General features: G+C 41.3%; 1 protein-coding gene across 1 annotated transcript; it reads left to right on the top strand.

Annotated features, from left to right (window-relative positions):
• The first annotated feature begins 342 nt into the window (after window positions 1-342).
• frmpd2 (FERM and PDZ domain containing 2) lies at window positions 343-20678 on the top strand. Its single transcript, XM_061811025.1, has 26 exons — window positions 343-463; window positions 553-716; window positions 1377-1442; window positions 1544-1723; window positions 1808-1883; window positions 1961-2048; window positions 2164-2308; window positions 2463-2534; window positions 2953-3127; window positions 3220-3355; window positions 3440-3578; window positions 3695-3847; window positions 3919-4104; window positions 4232-4391; window positions 5065-5145; window positions 5984-6091; window positions 7543-7659; window positions 7862-8043; window positions 8586-8684; window positions 9363-9456; window positions 10227-10312; window positions 10410-10605; window positions 12139-12353; window positions 12479-12545; window positions 12621-12765; window positions 12950-20678. Exons 1-25 carry the CDS (start codon window positions 343-345, stop codon window positions 12656-12658), a joined length of 3144 nt encoding a protein of 1047 aa, XP_061667009.1. The 3' UTR covers window positions 12659-12765; window positions 12950-20678.
• Window positions 20679-21025: the final 347 nt, after the last annotated feature.

The following is a 21025-nucleotide window of genomic DNA, read 5'->3' as shown; positions in this document are numbered from 1 at the left end:
CAATAAGAACACCAAGTTGGTCATGCATTCTCGTGAAATTTAGAGGGAAAAAGACAACAAACTCAAAACAGATCAACATTCAAACGCACAGAAAGAAAACCATTTCGATACAAATTGTCAGCCAAGTAGAATTCAACTTCAATGAAGCAAAGAACTACGTTTTAGGACTGTGACAAAAATTGTGATGTTTTTTCCCCCATCTTTAAAAAAACGACTGTTTTATAACCTACATCTTGACTTTCTGTTATTTCGATGTAAATGTTGCTTGTTTGTGGGTTAGAAATTGTATTACTGGCAGATATTTAGAGAAAATGCTAACATGCAACTTTTTTTTCCATAAGGATGGGAACTTTTGTGACCCTGGCAGAAGTGCTAGAGGCCAGGGGTTCGCCACTAGATGAGGATGAGGTCTGGTGTCTGCTGCTTGTGACCACTGAGGCCTTACTGGATGTTTCCAAGAAAGGTATTTAGCCTCTCACTACCGCGAATTATCCATCTAATTATCTATCTATTCTGTTATCCCTTACCGTCTCTGCTGCATGCTCCATTAAGGTTCTGGCAACATGTGCAGTGTGCTCAGCCCAGGCTCGGTGCTACTGTCCGCTAACGGGCATATGGCCTTCAAGAGCTGCGGGCGAAATGATGATGTGGCCTCTTTCGTGGCTCCTGAAGTTCTTCAGGGTCACACTGCCTCCACAAGAACCACAACTGAAAAGGTTGTAAAACCAAACTAGTCGAGGCCAAAGGTCAGATCAGTGCATGTTCCTTCTCAGCATTACCAGAGTATTTCCAGTTATTTTTACATTTACAAGGAATCAAGAAACACCACCAATCTCTAAATTAGCCAATGTCCAGGCTCATAAGTTTCGTTCAGCCGAGAGTTATTTTCAGTGACACTTCAAACTTCCTGGGGTTACTGAACAATATCAAAGTAAGACTTAAAGGACTGGGACTTACAGTTAGTAGTAATACAGCTATTTTCAATTCCTACAGAAAGTATGTGTCTGGCATTGTTTTCATCATTTTTCAGAGTGAAAACAGCCAAAAAGATATTATGAGTGACTCGCTGTGGGCCAAAAGCCAAAAAAAACTTCTTTACTGTGATTCCTTCAACTTCATAAATGTGCTCACTTTAGAAAACTTTATCATTTTATGGGGTCCCTGATACTATAGTTGTACACGCAATTTACATGGGATCAATTCTCCTGTCAGTGACTGCAGGATTTGAATGGTTGTCTGTCCCTATGTCTGTCCAACATTCGACTAGCGACCAGTCTGTCTTATGCCTGAAGTTAGCAAAAGGCCCCCACAACCGTGAACACGCTCGGCAGTCGGAAATAAGGACGAATAACTTCTCTGTCCCTGCTTTCCCCCAGACACTTGTGTACTCACTGGGCATGACTTTTTACTGGTGCGTGGATTATCAACTACCTCAAAACCAGGTACTGTGCTCCTGCAAGTGTGATCAATCCAATCCAAAAAGGAAAAGGTGAACATTCTCCAACCCTTTCTTAGCAAATATTATTGATGTGTCCTTCTCTAGCCTGTTCAGCTAAGTGCAGAACTGGAGGGTTTACTCTTGAGCATGTGCGAGGACACAGTGTTGAGGCGGATGGACCTGATGACAGTGCTAGAGACCTGCGAGCTTCACCACAAGACCTTGATGCTTCCTCCAGCCGAGCGGCTTGTCAAGCATCTAGTTGAAGACATCTACACAAACTCGGTTTGTGGACAATGAACCACACATTGATTTGATTAAGTTGGTTTTCACTACTTCTTACTGAGTAGACTAAATTCCTTGTGAAAGACTGATCCTGTGCCGGTGAGAGAAAATGGATCCCTGCTGAATGATCGCAGTCAGATCATCAGAGACAAATTACACAGTAAGAAAACTCACTAGGTAGGTTAGAGTAAAAATAAAAAATTCATATACCCTACTCAATCCTGGAATGTATTTCAGGGCGGACGTTTTGTCACTCTACATGGGTAACAAAGAAAAAGATCTCCAGAACATTCTCGGGAGCATCGTACACACCTGAGTCCACAGGGTATGAAATGATGAAACACATCTCTTTTCGCATTTTTCAAACAAAAGGTGAAGCTATGGTTCGTAGATCTCATGAGCAACAGATTTAAGAGAATGATGAAATGATTGCCGCCTAGGATCCCCTCTGGTTGTCGACATGCTGAGAGTAATGGGAGCTGGCAGCAGTTCAATAGCACGTACCTGGATGGGCGTCGACGTGCTAACTCGAGATTTCTTGCACAGTTTGAATCCACGATGAGTCTGAATGAAAAGAAAATGAAGGTGAGGAAAATTACTATTGCATGTGCAAAACAAGTATGGTTCAAAGTAAACTGTAGATAAATCACTTGTTTTCTGATTTCATGGTTAGGGAATGATTTTATGCATTCTGGGACTAATTAAGGTTGTCTACTCTAATCGATATTCTCTGTCTTAGGAAACAGGTCCAGAATTTATTAGAATGTCGGACGAGCCAGTGGTTGTCTTGGAGCTCCCTGGATCCATTTTGGTGAGAAGCAAAAGGAGTTCATTCCTGTCAAGTGACCATAACATGTTTTGTTTTAGTTGCTAAGGGATCGTGTATACAAACTAATTTGTTGTGCAACTGATTAGTTTGTTGAACCAGACATTCATCCATCTCGTAATGTGTTCAGTGATGATTTTAAAAAGCATTGTTCTTTATTTGGATAGTGATTGAAGGAAACAATTAGTTATTATCATGTTGTAGAAGAACCACAAAACATACATTCCATGAAAAAGTTGTCATTGTCGTTGCTTTTACTTATATGTAATGTTCTTGAGATGCGACAAAAAGGTGCTACTGTAGCATCTATTCAACTCTCAACAGGGCCATATGTTTGTACTGCTCATCACGCTTCAGACTTCTTTTTGATTTCATTATTCAATGTGTTTCTTCACTGGTGTAGTCAAAAAAAGGGAAATCTCCTACGACGCAGAGAGAGCTGACTGTGGTGATGCCAAACGGACAGACCATAGCCATCAAATGCGAGGTGAAATCCAGAGGCGGAGATGTGTTTGATATGATTGTCGCTCATGCCAACCTGGTGGAGCACTTTTACTTTGGCCTTGCTTACATTGACGGTAAATAAAGATAAACGATATGAGAATTCAGTTGCTCTATCATTTCACAAAATAGATAGACTACGTTTGCTTTTCTCTGTCTCCCTCATCAGATAATGAGTTTTTCTTTGTGGACAACGATACCAAGATTTCCAAAGTTGCTCCAGATAGCTGGAAAAAAGTGCCTTCAACCACCTTTGTCCTTTTCTTCAGGATCAAATTTTTTGTCAACGATATTTCAACGATTTTGTAAGTATTTTTCCTTCCCGACTGCCTCCCAAATGATTGTTTATTCCAAATTACCAGAAGTGATCGAGCGTCTCATCCTATCAGGCACAAGCAGACCCAACACCAGTACTACCTCCAACTCAGAAAAGACCTCTTGGATGACAGATTGTCCTGCCATGAAGAGACTGCTCTGTATCTCGGAGCTTTAGCCTTGCAAACAGAGTACGGGGACTGCATGCCTGAGGTTTGAAGAAGAATTGGCTTGAACGTGAAGTTGTGAAAAGGACACATTCCGTACATTACATGTATTGTAATTGTATAGTTGAATTAAAAAGATAAAAATGTATGTTGCTGTTTCAGGTGTATGGTAGAAACTACTGTCGCCCTGATCAGTACGTCCCCAAAACTGTGATGGAGAAACGTGCCTTGCCTTTTATTCTTGGAGAACTGCAACGGCTCCATACTAACAATGCCCAGATGCTCTCGGATGAGTCAGAACTTGAGTTCCTCAAGGTAAAATGCTTTGGTACACACATACTGTAATCGATTTGACTCAATAACCGTCTTGGGTTTCGTTTATGCAGGTGTGTCTGCAGTTGCCTGAATACGGTGTCTTGTTCCACCGTGCAACACGTGAAAAAAAGCCTGTAGAAGGAGAAATCATCCTTGGCGTTTGTGCCAAAGGCGTTATGGTCTATGAGGTGAAAGATGGCTGCCGGAGCACCAGCCAGACGTTTCATTGGCGGGAGACCGCAACTATTTCCTCCAATGTGAGTAGAATGGTTAACCAAAAAATAAATATAAATCAAACTGAAGACTACAAAATAAAAATGTTTATTGTAAAAATTATGTTCTGACTTCTTAACTAATTATGTAAAATAAAATGTTTTTCAATAGAGGCATAGATTTATAATAGAGTGCCGAGCCAACAAGAAGAAACACACCTTCATCACAGAGACGTCAAAGATAGCCAAATACCTGTGTAATCTCTGCTCATCCCAGCACAAGTTTAACAATGAAATGAATTCTCGTCAGCTCAGTCACAGCATGGTCTCAGGTCAGTTTATGTGCAGTACATCACATTTCGCTTCAAAGTGCAGTTCTATGATGCCTTCAATTTCTTTTTAGTCCGGTGACGACAAAACATGATCATAGAAATCAAACTCGATACTCTAGTTTGGAAGATGATTTTCTTGTATTTGTCTGTAGATGACAACACGCCTCAATATGCAACAGCTGGCCGGATTCAAAACAACCGGTTCAAGTCCACCATGGGTTCTGAGACGCCACAAGATGACAGTGGTCTGACCACTCCTCAACACAAGTCGCTTACAAGGCTTTGTGAGGATGTTGCCGCCAGAATTGAGGCCCGCTTTAAACAGCAGCGCCAGAGCCTTTATGAACAAAGGTAAAGTACATAATCTCCTTTTTTCCCCCTTCTCCTACAGTTTGTATTTCATTCTAAATACAACCCATTTTGCATGCTAAGGACTGTGTTTGAATGGAATGCAATTATGAAATGTGTCATTTGCAGCACATGCTCCAGCAGTCAGTGCGGCAGCACTGGCATGCGTTCTCCAGCACGTTCTCAGAGAAGTGGATCCGAAGCCCCTTTCAGCTCACCAGCAGCCAGAGGTACACCGAACACATATGGTACTTTCCAGTTTGTCTAATCTACTTTAGTTCGTACAAAAGTTTTTGCCTTGACTCTGTATTTCTATATTCCACAGAAACTCCAACTAAACAAGGGTCATCGTCAGACCGAGAGGTCATATGCGTTTCCCTCAAGAAAGACCCAAACCTCGGACTCGGTAAGATTTTATTATGACTGCCGAGAAATACGGTATACAGTACAGCTATTGCCAGCGAAGGTTTCATTTTTAGCTTACCTCTTTCTGAATAACATATTTGTCCAGCTAATTAGCCATGCATCATGGTTGGTCTGCATGTGTTTTGTGCTTGGAACAGTTTTGCTGTGCTTCACCTTCATTTTTTTAAATCATTCTGATGTTTATTGAAAATGTAGCCAAAATGTAGTAAAATGTAGTCTTTTAATTGATGGACAGAGGGGCAGAACGGACAAGGAGAATAGTTTGATGGTCAAGATATTTGACTACAAGCAATGTTACAAAGTCAAATCGTATTCTTATTTGTGGATACTGAGGGCCCCAGTGAGGACATGGAACAACTAACCAGTAGAACAAAATTATAGAAGACGACAAGACAGGACAGGATGTAAGAGATGAGCAAGGCAGTGCTACTGATGAGTGGAGTGGTGGAATGCTTTTGTCACATCTTAACGCCTGTAAGAACCTGTGAGTTGATATTTTTATACAGCCAGTGTTACTGTTAGTTGTCCCAGCACAAGCAATTCAAGCCGATAACATCTATGGAGCTTATTAGTGAATCAACACCATATCACATGCGTGTTGATCAACTGGTGTACAGAATTGGTGGATCAAGGAGTATGGGCCTAAGCCCACCACCAACAATTAAGCAAGCCCAATCCGTGGGGGACACAGTCAGGGCGGCATCACGACCCAGGACCCAAAGATTGGAATTTTTAACATACTTCACAAATACAGTGAAGGTAACTTGGTAGATCGAAGGCTCTGTCACTCTTGTGAAACCAACACTGTGTTCAAACAGGCATCATGATTGTGGGAGAAGACACAGTGGGACGTTACGACCTGGGCATTTTTATTGCATCTGTAGTGCCTGGGGGACCTGCTGATAAGGATGGACGTATACGGCCAGGTAAAGAATCCAAGTCAATCAAACTATTTGAAAATGCTTTTCCAATTAGAGTTTTGACAAAGTTTACCTTTAAATTCAGACCATGCTCCGTTTTATAGTACTTTAACTCTTCCCCCCGACCCCGTTCAGAATAAAAGTTGTATATTGGCTTGGTGGTGATATTGTGAGGACACGCATTGACTTGAAATGTTTTGGGGTTTTTTCATGATACTGTGACCATGTCTTATAATACTTTCTCCGCAACTGTCATATACTGCCATCTGGAGCGTTTCAAAAGAAAAAAAAAAAGTGGCTTTGGGGGTGTGTGATTATAATGTCACAATTTGACCACTAGGAGACGCCATAGACCGCAGGATAGTTTTCTCGGCAGTTAGGTGGACACATTTTACGGACATTTTCTGTTGTCATCTTCCTCTTTAACACCAACTGCCCTCATGTCTGCTCTCTCGAACTTTGTCTCCAAAACATCCAACTTTGGCTGTCCGTCTAATGAGCTAATTTCTAATCCTATCCAACCTGCTCCCTCCGAGCGAGAACCACAACATCTTCACTGTCAGCCTGTATATTACAACAGCAAACAGGAAGGGACTCAGGGGTGATCCCTGATGGACTCCCTGGTCCACCTTAAATTCTTCTATCGCGCCTACGGCACACCTCACCATCGTTCTGCTGCCATTATACATGTCCTGTACTATTTAACATATTTCTCCGCCACACGAGACTTGCGCATGCAGTACCACAGTTCCTCTCTTTGTACTCTGTCATAGGCTTTCTCTTGATCCACAAAGACACAATGTAGCTCCTGACCTTTTCCCCTAGCATCCTAAAGGCAAATAATGCATCTATGGTACTCTTTCTAGGCATGAAACCGTTGCTCGCAGATACTTACTTATGTCCTCCACTAGCCCTTCCCATAACTTTATTGTTTTATTTGAGGCTCTAATTATCCAATCCTGTTCATTACCCAATATATTATACTAACTCCTGTATACTAACTTTTTGAAACTGACATTGAACCATAATGATAATCCATAAAAAAAAATGTATGACTTCATGACTTACTCAAGGCTCCAATTCTCTCATATTATATATTTCCCTTTAAATGTTTGGCTAGGAAAATATGGAATACTGTATTAAGTATTATGTATTAACACAATAGTGGTTTTATTTTCCATAGATTCTATAAAACATAAATGTATATAACAAATGGGTATGCTATGGGTAAGTATGAAGCCACTGAACTTTTTGAGGGGCGGAAATTAAAACAATATTCATATACAACTGACTGATTGACTTTTAAGGGTTGTGCCCCAACTCACCCGTAACAGTTGGAATACTACGATACAGATCTTTATGCATATTTGTCCACAGAGCATAGTAGCGTGCTTGTAATGAAGGCTGTATTTCGTGTATTTGGTAGAAAACAATATTCTAGTGACCTTTTCCCTTAGGCGGTCGCCTGATCTCTCTGAACCATATCAGCTTGGAGGGCGCCACCTTCAGCGAGGCAGCGGAGGTCATGCAGAGCAGCCCTGGGGAGGTGCAGCTCATTATCTCCCAGCCAAAAGGTGCGCTGTGTATGTGTGCACGTATACAAGTGTATTTCCGAGTTGTCACCATATTGTACTTAAAGTATATTCATTCAGGACTTACTGAAATACCCTTAACAGACATGTATCAAGCCCTTCACATGGAAGAATCCAATCTATTTTTTCCATGTAATCTTCTGAAATAACTTTACAACAAACTTGGATGTGTTTTTACTCCCAGCCCCCCAAACTCCCAAATCTCTACGGCCTTCAGCTTTGAAGAATTGTGATTCGCAAACCACGGTGACGGCATATGGACAGTCAGGAAATGACAGCTTGGATGAGATTGTGTCAGTCATGATGGAGCCAAAGACCAACTACAGACTACATCCTCCCCAAGAAGTCCGCATCCTGAATGCGCAGGTAGAGCAACATTTTAAGCATACATAATTTATGCTCCCCTCCGAAAGGTAATGGAACATTTTGTTTCATTTTTGCTGTACTATTTGGCTTTGACCTTTTTTTCTTTCAAGGTACAGACAGCATTTACTGGATCGGTATACAACTTAATACATACATACATTATTTGAAATGAAACATTGCAATTGTATTTGCATGGGATCCACTGGTATTCCTTGCACATTCTTCTTCAGTAATGCTTTTCAAGAAATTTACTGTTGCCTTTTTCAGTTGTTTTCTGGGGTAACTCAATTCAATCTCTTCTTTAGCAAGTAAAATGCGTTCTCTATTGTGTTTAAGTCTGAAGATTGACCTGTTTTGGAATGTGTTCTGTTTTCTTTCTACAAGAGCTGTAAACCAGTTTGTTTGAGTTTTTCTTTCTGAAAAATTGGATAAGTGGAAAACCTTTAAGATATTGTTAACGCTGACCCAAATTACCATACTGCAGTTGTACAGTATTTGACAGACAGATATACAGTATAACAATTTTTTTGTGTCATTTTAAGGACGACAGCTCCCTTTCTTCCCCTCTGAACTGTGTGAGGTCGAAGGAGACCACCGTGAACCTCAAGAAGGTAGCAGGAAGTATGGGCATCAGCATCACTGTGAGTCATAGTATGGACTTTCCGTCTGAATGTGAAATTATAATGTAAAAAAATATGTAGTGTTCTGGCAATGACTACAGAAGAGTTTGATTTTACACAAAGTACAATTATCGTTCATCCACAGGCAGTCTCGCCAGCTACCTTTAGAATCGGTGAGGAAAGGAGCACACGTCATCCATATGACTGCTTCACAACATTTGTTGTCTGATAGGACTACAGACAGAAAGGTTGCTGTTGTTGTTCCTGCAAAGTTGTTTCATGCAACTTTGTATGTTAATTAAAGTGCCACCAACACGTAAAGCATAATTTTTAGTATGTTTTTAATGGAAAAAAAGGCAGCCGGAGTGTACCCATCCGTTTCTTCACCACATGTCATGATGTTGTCATATATGGATTTTTGTATCTCCCGCCATGAAAATCCTCTCAAGACATTTGTTTTGAAGAAGCAGGAAGTGACGTTTTTTCCAGATGCCCACACTAGCTGGTTCATGTGTTTATACCAGTTTTACTTATCTGCCCTGTGACTGGCCGGCGACCAGTTCGGGGTGTAGTTTGCCTTTCACCCAAAGCTAGCTGGGATAGGCTCCAGCTCTCCCATGACCCGTGTGAGGATAGGCGGCTTGGATAATGGATGGATGGATGTATTTCATTAATGCATGAGAAAATGCTATCATTCAGGGTGGTGTCAACACTAACGTTCCCGATGGTGGAATCTACATCAAGAGCCTTGTTCCAGGAGGGTCCGCTGAGAGAGATGGACGCATACACGCAGGTATAACGAAGTACAATACTGTAATCATAGCAGGTATGGAAAATGCATGTTTGAATAAAATTATATGTTACATTCAGGTAAAATTCTAAAACCCAGCAACGTCACATGACACTGATGGACACGCATACTGTAGAAGTAGTATGGACACATAGTAATAATAATACATTCCAAGATTTTTTTTTTATTCAACTGCTAACAAATTACCAAAAGCATTAATGGGGAAAAAGCTAAGAGAATTGTCTGATTAAATGAATGAACTGCTAAAATTTGACAAAATTTGGTATATCGGTGGGCTGCATTTAGAGTAACTATTTTTGCAAATTTCATAGCTTTTTAAAAAACTCTACAAAAAAAACAAGCACTTCAAAATATGTCTCAAAGTAAAAAAAAAAACGTAATTTATTATCAATTTTTTGTCAAACTAACACTACAGCAAATGAAACACTCACTGCATCACTTTTGAATTCAAAAGATCGTTTATTTTAGTTTAGTTTAGTTTAGTTTAGTCTATTAGTTGCTTTTCATGCAGGTGTGATTTCAGTCATTTTTGCACATCTACATTATGTGAACAAAGTTTATTTTGACCATGTTGTCATTTGTACGCAAAACTTGAAAAAAACAACAACATTCCATGCACACATCCATGATAACACCCCAAGAATGAAATTCACAGGTAAAATATTGTAAATACCTGTGACAAAGGAACAACACAGGAGGAATGGCAAGAATAGGAGAAATATGACTGTACTTGTTTTGTTTTCTGTTCCAAGGTGATAGGATATTAGAGGTTGACGGGATCAGTTTTCAAGGTGTCACCTATGAGCGGGCTGTGGAGTGTCTGTGCAAAACTGGGGAGGTAAATTGCACAATGCAACTGAACATTCCACAGTTGAGGGAGATACTTGTAAAAAAAAAAAATCTCCCACCCACACTTCTCCTCACCTACTAACTAGATGGTGACTTTAGCTGTGGAGAGTGTCCCCACAAGCTTTGCCAGGGTTTCTCTGAGCACCTACACCGATAGCAGTGATCCCAATCATAACGTCGATGTAGCTACGAGGGAGCTCAGGACCACCAATTGCTCATCCGTTAGCACACATTCCCGCATACTCTGTGATCGGCTGAGGGACTGCAACTTCGTTACTAACGGTATGGTCACACACACTCACGCACACAATCACAGAGATTACTAGCAAGGTATTTGGCATCCAATTTACAAAGGGACTGGTCAAAGGAATGCAACTTTACTTAAGATAGAACATCACGAGAGAGTCATTAGTAGTCACTAAATTGGGCGTTTTAACACCAAATGTGTTTGACTGCATGACGATGACCTTTCACATACTTACTCTTGCTGATCTTCCTTTCTAACCCTGACCTTCCTGATGTTATCCCTGTGGCCTCTCTTATCCTCGGGCATGCCATCCCTCCTGCTTAACATGCAGGAAATCATTTTCTAAGAAATGAACAGATTCTGTGAAAAAAAAAAAAAATCTGTTGCCAGTTCTTAATCTATCACCTGCTTGTTGATAGGGTTAATATTGTTTTATTCTCAGATTTCATTGACTTTCCAAAAGCTCGGAAGGAATGCAAGTAATGATTTCTTGACTCTGAAATTTTTATTTAATGTTACCAGTTCAAACTATGTACCATACTATTATTTAATTTAAAATAATAATAATAATAATAATGGGCCCAATCTTATCTGAGATGGATTTACGCAAAGTGGAAAGTGGACCTCTCTCAAAGTCTGAAGAGTCCACATTTCGCATTGTTTTTGCAATTCATAAGCATTGTGTCCTCTGGGACAAAGTATTGTGATCAGTGCAAAGTTCAAAAGCCAGCATTTGTGATGGCAGGAGGGTGTGTGGCATGGGTGTCTTGGACACCTGTGTGGGCACCATTAACACTGAAAGGTGCATACAGGTTTTGGAGCAACATATGCTGTCATCCAAGCAATGTCTTTTTTCAGCGATATCCTAGGTTATTTCACCAAGACAAAGCTAAGCCACATTCTGCTTGGGCTCCAAGAACCTGGATTCGTAGTAAAAAGAGTGTGAGTACTTATACTGGCCCGGCAGCAGTCCAGACTTGTGTCCCATTGAAAGTATGTGAGGCATCATGAAGCATAAAATATGACAATGGAGACCCTTGTTTCTGGAGCAACTGAAGTTGTACATCAAACAAGAGTGGGAAGAAATTCCAAGTTTCAACAATTAGTGCTCCCTTGAGTGTAGTTAAAAGGGAAGGTGATGTAACAGAGGTGAATAGGCCTCTGGCCCATATTTTTTGGGGAATGTATAGAGGCATCAAATTCAAAATAAGAGCATATTTGGGGAAAAAAACAATAGTTTTATCAGTTTGAGCATTGAGTATTGCCTTAGTAGTGTTCTCTCGTGAAATAAAATTGAATAATTTGCCATGCCACGTCCAATGATCTCTCTGGTTGGGACTCACTGATTTATAATGAACAGTACTTGGCAGTGCAACCACTGCCCTCTGCTGTTTGGGTTAGGGTTTCCCCAAAAAGCACACTCTCAACTATTGTAGACTCAAGGTAAATGCCGCTCCACAAGCTCATTGGGATGTGGAGTTAAGTGAAATTTGATGCACTCACAAGAATTGTCTGTGATTCTCTCCTCTTCCCTGTATGTCCAACTGCCCCTCACCAAAACCACTTAGAAAATACACAGGAAGTGACTCTGACTAGGAGTGCCAAAGGTCTGGGCTTCAGCTTCGTTATGTGTGAGCTGGACCCCCCCATTCCGGACTTGGGCAGCCTGATCCGGATAAAGGAGCTTTTCCCCGGCCAGCCGGCCCAATTGAGCGGCAAGATCAATGAGGGAGATGTGCTTTTGGCCATCAACGGCCAATCCCTCAAGGAGCTGTCTTATCCAGTATGCGGATGAAGCTTTTAAATTCTATCTGAACTCTTTGTAACTACAACATTACAGTACATATATAACATTTTACAACTCATATTTGGGGTGTTATTCATGATCTACAATATATATTTTTGTAGAAAGTACTGAAGCTGTTCAAGACGTCTGGTCTTGAGGTCCGGTTGACTCTCTGTAGGCCTTCACCAGGTATTTACACACAGTTCTTTATGGAAACGCCCATTGGCACTTGGTTTAGTTTCTCACTTTGTGTTTTTTCGTCAGGGAAGCTTCCGACCATCGAACAGCTGACAGGAACATGAGTGAGGCATGTGTCACACTGCAGCTACCAAGAACTTACAGAAGCACTGCTTTGCTTCCTGATCAGACAGAACTGAGATATGAATATTCTTCCGCTTAACCGTAGCAGGTCAGTACTGTGTGACCTAACTTTATGAACATGCAGCTGGATTAGTACGAGTGAAACAGATGTTTCTTGGTGAAGAAAAAGGTGATGTCCAGTAGTTCAAAGGGATGATTCATTTTATTTTATGTTATTTTATTGCCGTGATTGAGGAATTATGGCATTTCAAGATGTTATTTCATTTTCCCAGCGTACTGATGAACTGACTGCAATTGAAAAATGTGTGTCAGTAATTTTTCTTGGATCGGAGAACCAACGCAAAGGTGAGCAACTAACAGTATCAATATAGTATCAGTATTTGTGAGACTTGTGTTGATATTAGCGGCACGGTGATTCCGCTGGTAAAGCGTTGGCCTCACAGTTCTGAGGACCCGGGTTCAATCCTGGCCCCGCCTGTGTGGAGTTTGCATGTTCTCCCCATGTCTGCATGGGTTTTCTCCAGGGACTCCGTTTTCCTCTCACTTTCCAAAAACATGCCACATTAATTGGACACTCGAAATTGCCCCGAGGTGTGATTGTGAGTGCGACTGTTTGTCTCGATGTGCCCTGCGATTGGCTGGCAACTACCTCAGGGTGTACCCCGCCTCCTACCCTTTGACAGCTGGGATAGGCTCCAGCACTCCCCGCGATCCTCGTGAGGATAAGTGGCAAAAGAGAATAGATGGATGGATGTGTTTATATTACCTACTGACATAGATGACTTTTGATAAATTTGTTGGTTCTCTCTAAAATAGATACGGTCTAAGTGATAAAACATTTAAAATATCTTTATTCAAATGCCGTAAACTGAGTTGGTGGGAAATGTTATCAAGCATCTACCACAAGGTGGCAGATTTGTCCTGAAAATAGTTAGATGCCCAAAACCTTTTGATTTATTATTTTTATTTTTTCCTTGTTCAATAGGGTTCATCATTATTTCTCTTACTTGCCTGTAGGTTGCTGTTATTTTTATTCCAATTACAAAGGAAACTGGAATTTACACTAAGAAGATGCAGTCATTATGGTCTTTTGAGGATAATTGAGCTTTCATACACTGTAAATATATAATACAGTATATAAAATAATTTAAACCAGAATCTGACCTCTACCTTGACCCCTTTTTTTATTTTTAGGAAAACACAAAATAAATATCAAGTCAATTTAGGCAGCACAGACACCCGCACACACCTCCCTGGGCCGAGGAGGAGCCAGTAATAGTCCCTCGTAAAATAAGGGTTCCTGTATTTTGGAGAAACCCAGTAGTGCATCTGGATCTCATCACAACTTGTGCTCCCTTTGCAAATGATCCCAAATGTTTCTAATTATGCCAGTGGAGACGGCCCAAGGCTGTTTGACTGTGTGTGTGTGTGTGTGTGTGTGTGTGTTGTGTGTGTGTGTGTGTGTGTGTGTATGTGTGTGTGTGTTTTTGTGTGTGTAATCGCCCTGAAGGACATGCACACCCAAACACTGGCCTCTGTTTATTCATGAGCGGAGAAAGAGAAATGGACAGCGCGGTCTTGACCTCTGCAGCCTCCGCTTAGGTCACTGCACGTGGTGATGACTGATGAGGGAATGGGGGAGTCTGGACAGATTTTCACTCAGCGTTCCCTTTTGACGTAACAGTGGGGACGTGAGTATAAAATTCCGTCATGATCTCGAAACATTTTCTAATATCTTGTTGGTCTTTACCACAAACCTTGGTTGAATACCAAGACATGGTCCAGGAGAACCTGTCAAAATTTGGTTCACATCTTGATAAAAGGTCCCAACAGAACAACAACCCTTTACACTTTTCACAATTTGACTCAATATGGCTTCCCCAGAGGCGTTGTCCGTATTCATTTGTACAGTTTACGGCACCCTCCATTAATCAGGATACACAAATGAACACAAACTAGTACTTTTGGAACTGTGGTGTGTGAGCAATGGAAGAACTCTCTTAAAACTATTTTTATTTTTGCCGTTTGGTTTTGGTGTAGAAGTTGCTCTGTATGACACCAATCCATCTCCTAAGTTTCATTGTGTTATTGATTTTCTTTTTTTAATCTATGTAATCATACTGGGCACGTATTAGTTATATTATGTGGCTATCAAAAAACATGACACTAGTGTGAATTGAAGTAATTCATAATGAATATTCCCCAAACACACTTTCCAGATATCAAAAGCTCAAAACATAATCATTTGTCAACATTAGCTGCCTTGCAGAAGTAACTCTTATGAACAAACCATCATATTAATAATTTTCTGTGTCAAGATCTTCAACCTGAAACCTCTGGACTATGTCCACAAAGAAAAAAAAATTGGATTTATTCCTGCCTACTTCAGCTGCGTCACTAACTGTAAGCAAAAAGATTGGCCGTGATGAGAATTAAGGGCACAACCATAAAACTAGGTGGGTGCTTTTGCCAACACGAGGACACGGATAAACGTGATTGTTGTAATGCTCGGGCTGCGTGAAACACCACCCAGACAAACGGGCACAATGATGCACTTTTGCAGGCCTCAAAAGCCTTGCTCAGCATCAGAGGTCATTGTTCACTTTTTCCATTGCAGCTCCGGTCGAGAGACAGCAATGCATGCTGGGAGCACGCATCAGGCCATTTTCCTCTTTCGTTGTCCCCTCTCATTCAGCCATTTCCACATGTAAAGCAATAATACATAAAGTGGACCGCCCGTGATTGAAAACAAACCGTGTTTTTGCAATGGACCATGAATCCATCACCAGGGCATCACTTAAGGGAAGGAAAAAGTACTCCAGTCCTATTTAAGGGAAATCCGTAAATATGCTATTAGTGGTGACTGAAAACGGATATTCCAAGTATAATTACATCCTGACCAGAAGTACCTAATCATGAAAACAATAGTAATTGAGCATTTTTAAGGAGCAAAGCACCTAAACAGGAATTGAGGGGACGTCACTGAAGAAGGAGTAGTAAGACGGTAAAAAAGTTACAATGCGTCAAATTAATGGATAAAAGTTGATGAGGCTTTTATATACAGTTCATGCACACATGGGTCTTTGCTGTGAAGCCATCATGTGTCAACAAAGTTTAGTGTGGAAGGTCATCCCAAGAGGAGGCTGGAAGAAATCTACAGCTTTTGCGACGGAAGTGATCGTTATGTGGGTCCGCCGCATTAGGAAAGCAAAAAAGGGTTAAGAGATGAGCATGGAGCCCCAGGGTCGTCCTTTAGCTGGAAATGACTGTAAAAGATTTGCTCATTTGACAACAGGAATATGATACTTAAGATGCCTAATGAAATTGGGGCGAAAGATAATCTTTTTCCAACATGTGAGTATTCACCTTGTAAATAAGTCATCATATTAGCGAGCCCCAGTAATTCTCGGCCATCCATTTATTACAGGACTGCAATGGCTTTGGTTTGCTGTTTGGAAGAAAAGAACAAAAGTTCAGCAGTACAACAAAAGGAGGCAGTAAAAAAAAAATCAAAAATTGATGAATGTGATCTCGGAAACACCCTTAGTCAGTCACACCGTTACCTTCACATCTGGTAATGATATCCACTTTCATTCCTCCAGTGTACATTAAACTCAAATGCAAACAGACCAAGACTCATTAATAATATTGCTACCCCTTCGTTAACAATGAAAACACCACAATGCTCATTGAAATAAATAAAGGTAATAATAAATGACATATGTCATGAAAAGTATTTAAAGTGTCAGCGATATTGTTCACAGTTGTACTTTTACAATTTATACTTTTTTTAATTAATCACTTTTTATCATTCTAAAGAACTGCATCCAGAATTCTGGGTAATATTGTATAGCCTTTTTTTTTTTTTAGGTCTGAGCTATACTACCGCTGTAGCTACAAACCATCTGTGCAACGAAACAAACAAGTGCTCCTCCTTCAAAGTTTCACATCAAAAGCAGGAATGATCCATACAGCAGATCTATAGAAGAAGAAGAAGCAAGTGAGAGGATTTTACAATAATGATAACAACAGACTGATGATGCTGGGATTTTACTCGGACCGTGTCAGAGGAATAAATTCCTACTAAACCTTATAACTAAGCAATTCTGAATGTTTACATAATAGAAGCTACAAATGTATCTACTACTTGATGTCCCAAAATATGTGAACATGGGAATTGAATTAATTTTCTGCCTATTTCTACTTGTGCTGCCTGTCCGAGCATAACCATTGGGCTTTTTCTAGTTTGCTGATACTTTTACAGCACGAAGAAGGTACAGAAGCTCCTACTATAGCAAATGCTATGCAGACGTCATACACGCTGTACTCTGTCTCCTCTATTACTGTAAAACCTGGGCGTACAGTTGGGAGTCATAATGGCAGCAGTCTTCTTTGTGGCTACTTCCCCAAATTTCCTAGTGAGGATGCTGAGGCATTCCCAGGCCAACTGTGAGATATTTCCTCCAGTGTGTCCTAGTTCTGCACCGAGGGCCTCCTCCCAGTTGGAAGTGCCCAGAACACCTCATCAGGGAGGCGCCCAGGAGCATCCGGAATAGATGCGATCTCAACTGGCTCTCCTCCACGGGAAGCACCAGACTGATGATGAGGGGCCTCGACTCGTCACCTCCTCCCAAACGGCCAAACTACTTATATAAAAGGGTGAGCCCAGCAGAGGAAATACATTTCCACCACTTCTATCTGCAACTTTGTCCTTTCTGTTCGTTCTTGACCCCAGGTGAGATGTTGACCATGACACTCCAATATAATGTCTACATCACTGTTGATGCTACACAAATTCCCCGGTTAGATTTCACTGGTGCAACAGCAACAGTGATCTGGACTGACACATCTTTCCTTCAGTCAAGATCCCACAATGTTTAAATTCCTCCACTAAAGTCAGGATTGCAACCCCAAGTCAACGGGTGCAAAACACTCTTTTCCAACCAAGAATTGTGGCCTCTGATTCAGAGTAGCTGGTTTACATTCCGACTGCTTTACATCGAAACAAAACCATCAGAATCACATTATCCACAAACGGCGGTGTGAGTTTAGAGTTGACCCTCCACAAGACTGGAATCTCAGAATGTGGACACACAAGTGAGTGTTTTAATGGTTAAAACACAGTCCATTGCAACTTTACTGCATGGATCCTGCAACAGGGGGCCACCCGGGTTTGCATGTGAAAATGTGAAAGAAATAAATCAGATGGTAGCTTGTGTTTTACAATAGGAGGGTTTTATGAACTCGACCTGCAGAGTGTACAAACCTGTGCAAGGTAGGCAGAGCATAGTTGCGAATGTTCCACCGAGGGTTCCTGTTAAGGATTGTGGGTCTCTTAGCTGGCCAAGATGAAGAAAACATCTCGTGGATGTCCCTCGTGGATGCGGAATGAATTGTGAAAGCAATAATCTTCTTGTCATGTATCTTGCAGGAGAATCCGACAAATAAACGCATACACGATTTACAACTCACACGTGTTGTAAATCCAACTTGTCTGATCAGAATTTATTTCTTCCTCTTTTTTGGCAAACAGTTTCCTTTATCTCCAGCTTAGATGCACCACACTGGGACACTCTGCCTCTCTGCAGCAGTTAACATCACCTGCCGTGAATCATGCAGCAAAACCGCATCAGGTCCAGACAAGTTTTACAAGACCTACCCTGTCCGAAATGCCCCCCCCCCCCCTTTCAACCCACTGCTCTTTCCCCCACCGGTGCTATTTTGTTTTTCAAACCATTCATGATAACCCACTAGTAAAGACAAGTTTGAGGAAAATATTCATTGATAGTGACTGAAATTAAATCATGAGGGGAAAAGCAATATCCTGTTCTGTATCTTTTCCAATGGTTTCTTACTTTGCCGATGTCAACGCCCCCATATAATATTTAAAGGAAACTTGGTTCATTAGATGTCATGTAGTTGTAGATTATGTTTTTCTGGTTTGTTTGTTATTCATATAACTCAAAAACTTGACCGAAGGTTTGATTACATTGTGTGATGCTTTGTTTGTCAGGGTCCCAGCACACCTGCGCCTCATCCTCGTTGAGTAACCCCTATATTTATAGGCCCCAGGGGACGACTGGTCTTCGCCAGATTGTCGCAACTCATGCCCCGTTCCTGCACTCCCGTATTCTTGATCGTCAACCCTAGTGCACCGACCTTCGCCTGTCCTCCGACCGACCCCGTAAGCCTGACGTCTTTGATACTCCTGCCTTGTCTGATCGATCTTCCGTGTACCGACTCCTGCCTGCCCACGGACCTGTTCTCTACGCCCGGCGTCCTGATTACCGCTGCCCCACTTGACTGTCTGCCCAATACCCGACTTTGGACCGAATAAACACTTTTCCCGAACTATCTTTGCGTCTTCGGAGTCCTGCATTTGGGTCCTCCCTCCGTACCGATGGGTCGTGACATTGTTATCGTTCACAACCAAAGTGCTGATCATTTATTTCAGGATCTTCCATCCATTCATCCATCCATTTTCTTAAGTCACTTATCCTCACAAGGGTCACAGGGAGTGCTGGAGCCTATCTCAACTGTCAATGGGCAGGAGGCGGGGTACATGCTGATCTGGTTGCCAGCCAATCACAGGGCACATCGAGACAAACAGCCGCACTCACAATCACTCTGAGGGGGAATTTAGAGTATCCTATTCATGTTGCATGTTTTTGGAATGTGGGAGGAAACCAGAGTGCATGGAGGAAACGCACATAAGCACAGGGAGAACATGCAAACTCCACAAAGGCAGGTACAGGGTTGAACCCGGGACCTCAGAGCTGTGAGGCAAACGCTTTCCAGGTGAGCCACTTTGCCGCCTATTTCAGGATTAGTGAAACAAAATTGAACTATGTCCCTGCAGACAGCAAAACATAGTTGTAGCACTCAAAACAGGGGCTTGTATCCATCGCTTATTGAAATAATTCCTTCATCCCTTGTGTGCAGGGAAAGTTCCAGCTTGATCCTTTACCAGCTAACACTGGACGAGCAGTACCTGGGACAAATCATCATCACAGAAATTTGTAATAGAAGGACAATGATTTCACAAAAAGAGAAGAATGTGAAGATCCAATGTTTCACTGAAGTTTTCATGCTCTAATTAAAAAAAATAAATAAAAAAAAAGGCGATGTTACTCCATCTTATCAAAGTGGAGCAGTACAAATATTACACAGTGACCACTCTTTACCGCCCTCGCAGCTATTTTATTGAACAACTCAATCGCGGCTTGAAAAATGAATCCATGTGGTTCTTTTCCTTCTTTCCTTTTCACTCCTTTCACCCTTAACTCTACCTCCACAGGCCTCTCCTGTTGTTTTGCCCTAATGAATCTCAGAGGATGAGCAGGTAAATCCACAGCTGTAAATCCCAGAACTGAATCAATTTGTCCATTTCCCGTAAAATTGTAGCTGGTTAAAAAAAATGTTAAATGCTTTGCCCTGCAAATGTTTTATTGAGTGGCAGAGATCCCAGTAAATCATTTCATGTCATTTATTTTACAAATCACCATCTCGGGACATCTTGTTGCAATCAACACTCAAAATGGATGATTTAAAGCATGACATCTGCACAGGTGGATTGTAAATGGAATCAAGGAACAATCCAAGCATTGACGTTTGGAAGACAAGATGTGCACAATTGGACATGAACGATGGCTCAAATGTGTCCTCGGTTATTCTTTAGTAACTGGATTCTTCACTTTTCAGCGAACAAATGAGGTTAAATTGGTAAACCAACACTACTAATTCCGCCAAACTGTTCCATTTGTAAACTCTCACAGACAATATTTGATGACTCAAAGTCAAGACTGGTCTGCGGATATTTTGTTGTCTAACGTTGGACTCTCTTGAGCGTTGATAGATTACCTCAACCATTTAGTTGACCGCGTATCCATCTTTTTTTATGTTACTGTAGATTTGTTTGCACAAATCCACTGGCCTCCAACTGTAAAAACGCTCTTTTATCCATATGGTTCCAATAAAAATTTATTTTTACATTACGCAGTAGTACACTGAGTCATGAACCTGAACTTTCACTGAATTCTAACTGTATTGAGAACATGTTCAATTGGTTTCAGAATTCTGATGTGTAGTGTTGAGGAAAGCAGAAACACCGAATGCAGAGGTTTGATCTCGATCCAGGCTGCACAATCAAGCATGTACTCCGCTGAGTGATGATCGCCGACAAACAGACAACGATGGATATGCACAAACGTCGAACAACTGGGCCAAAAAAGCAATTTAACTCTCATGTGATCAAAGTCGGGAAAGGAACGATTATCTAATGTCTCTGGAAGATTATCCTGAGCGATTAACCTTAGGTCTGGGGTGTTCAGAGGGATATTCTGGATGTT

This window comes from Syngnathoides biaculeatus, chromosome 22, assembly GCF_019802595.1.
Source record: "Syngnathoides biaculeatus isolate LvHL_M chromosome 22, ASM1980259v1, whole genome shotgun sequence".
Taxonomy (NCBI): Eukaryota; Metazoa; Chordata; class Actinopteri; order Syngnathiformes; family Syngnathidae; genus Syngnathoides; species Syngnathoides biaculeatus.
This window is presented reverse-complemented; position numbering and strand designations above follow the sequence as displayed.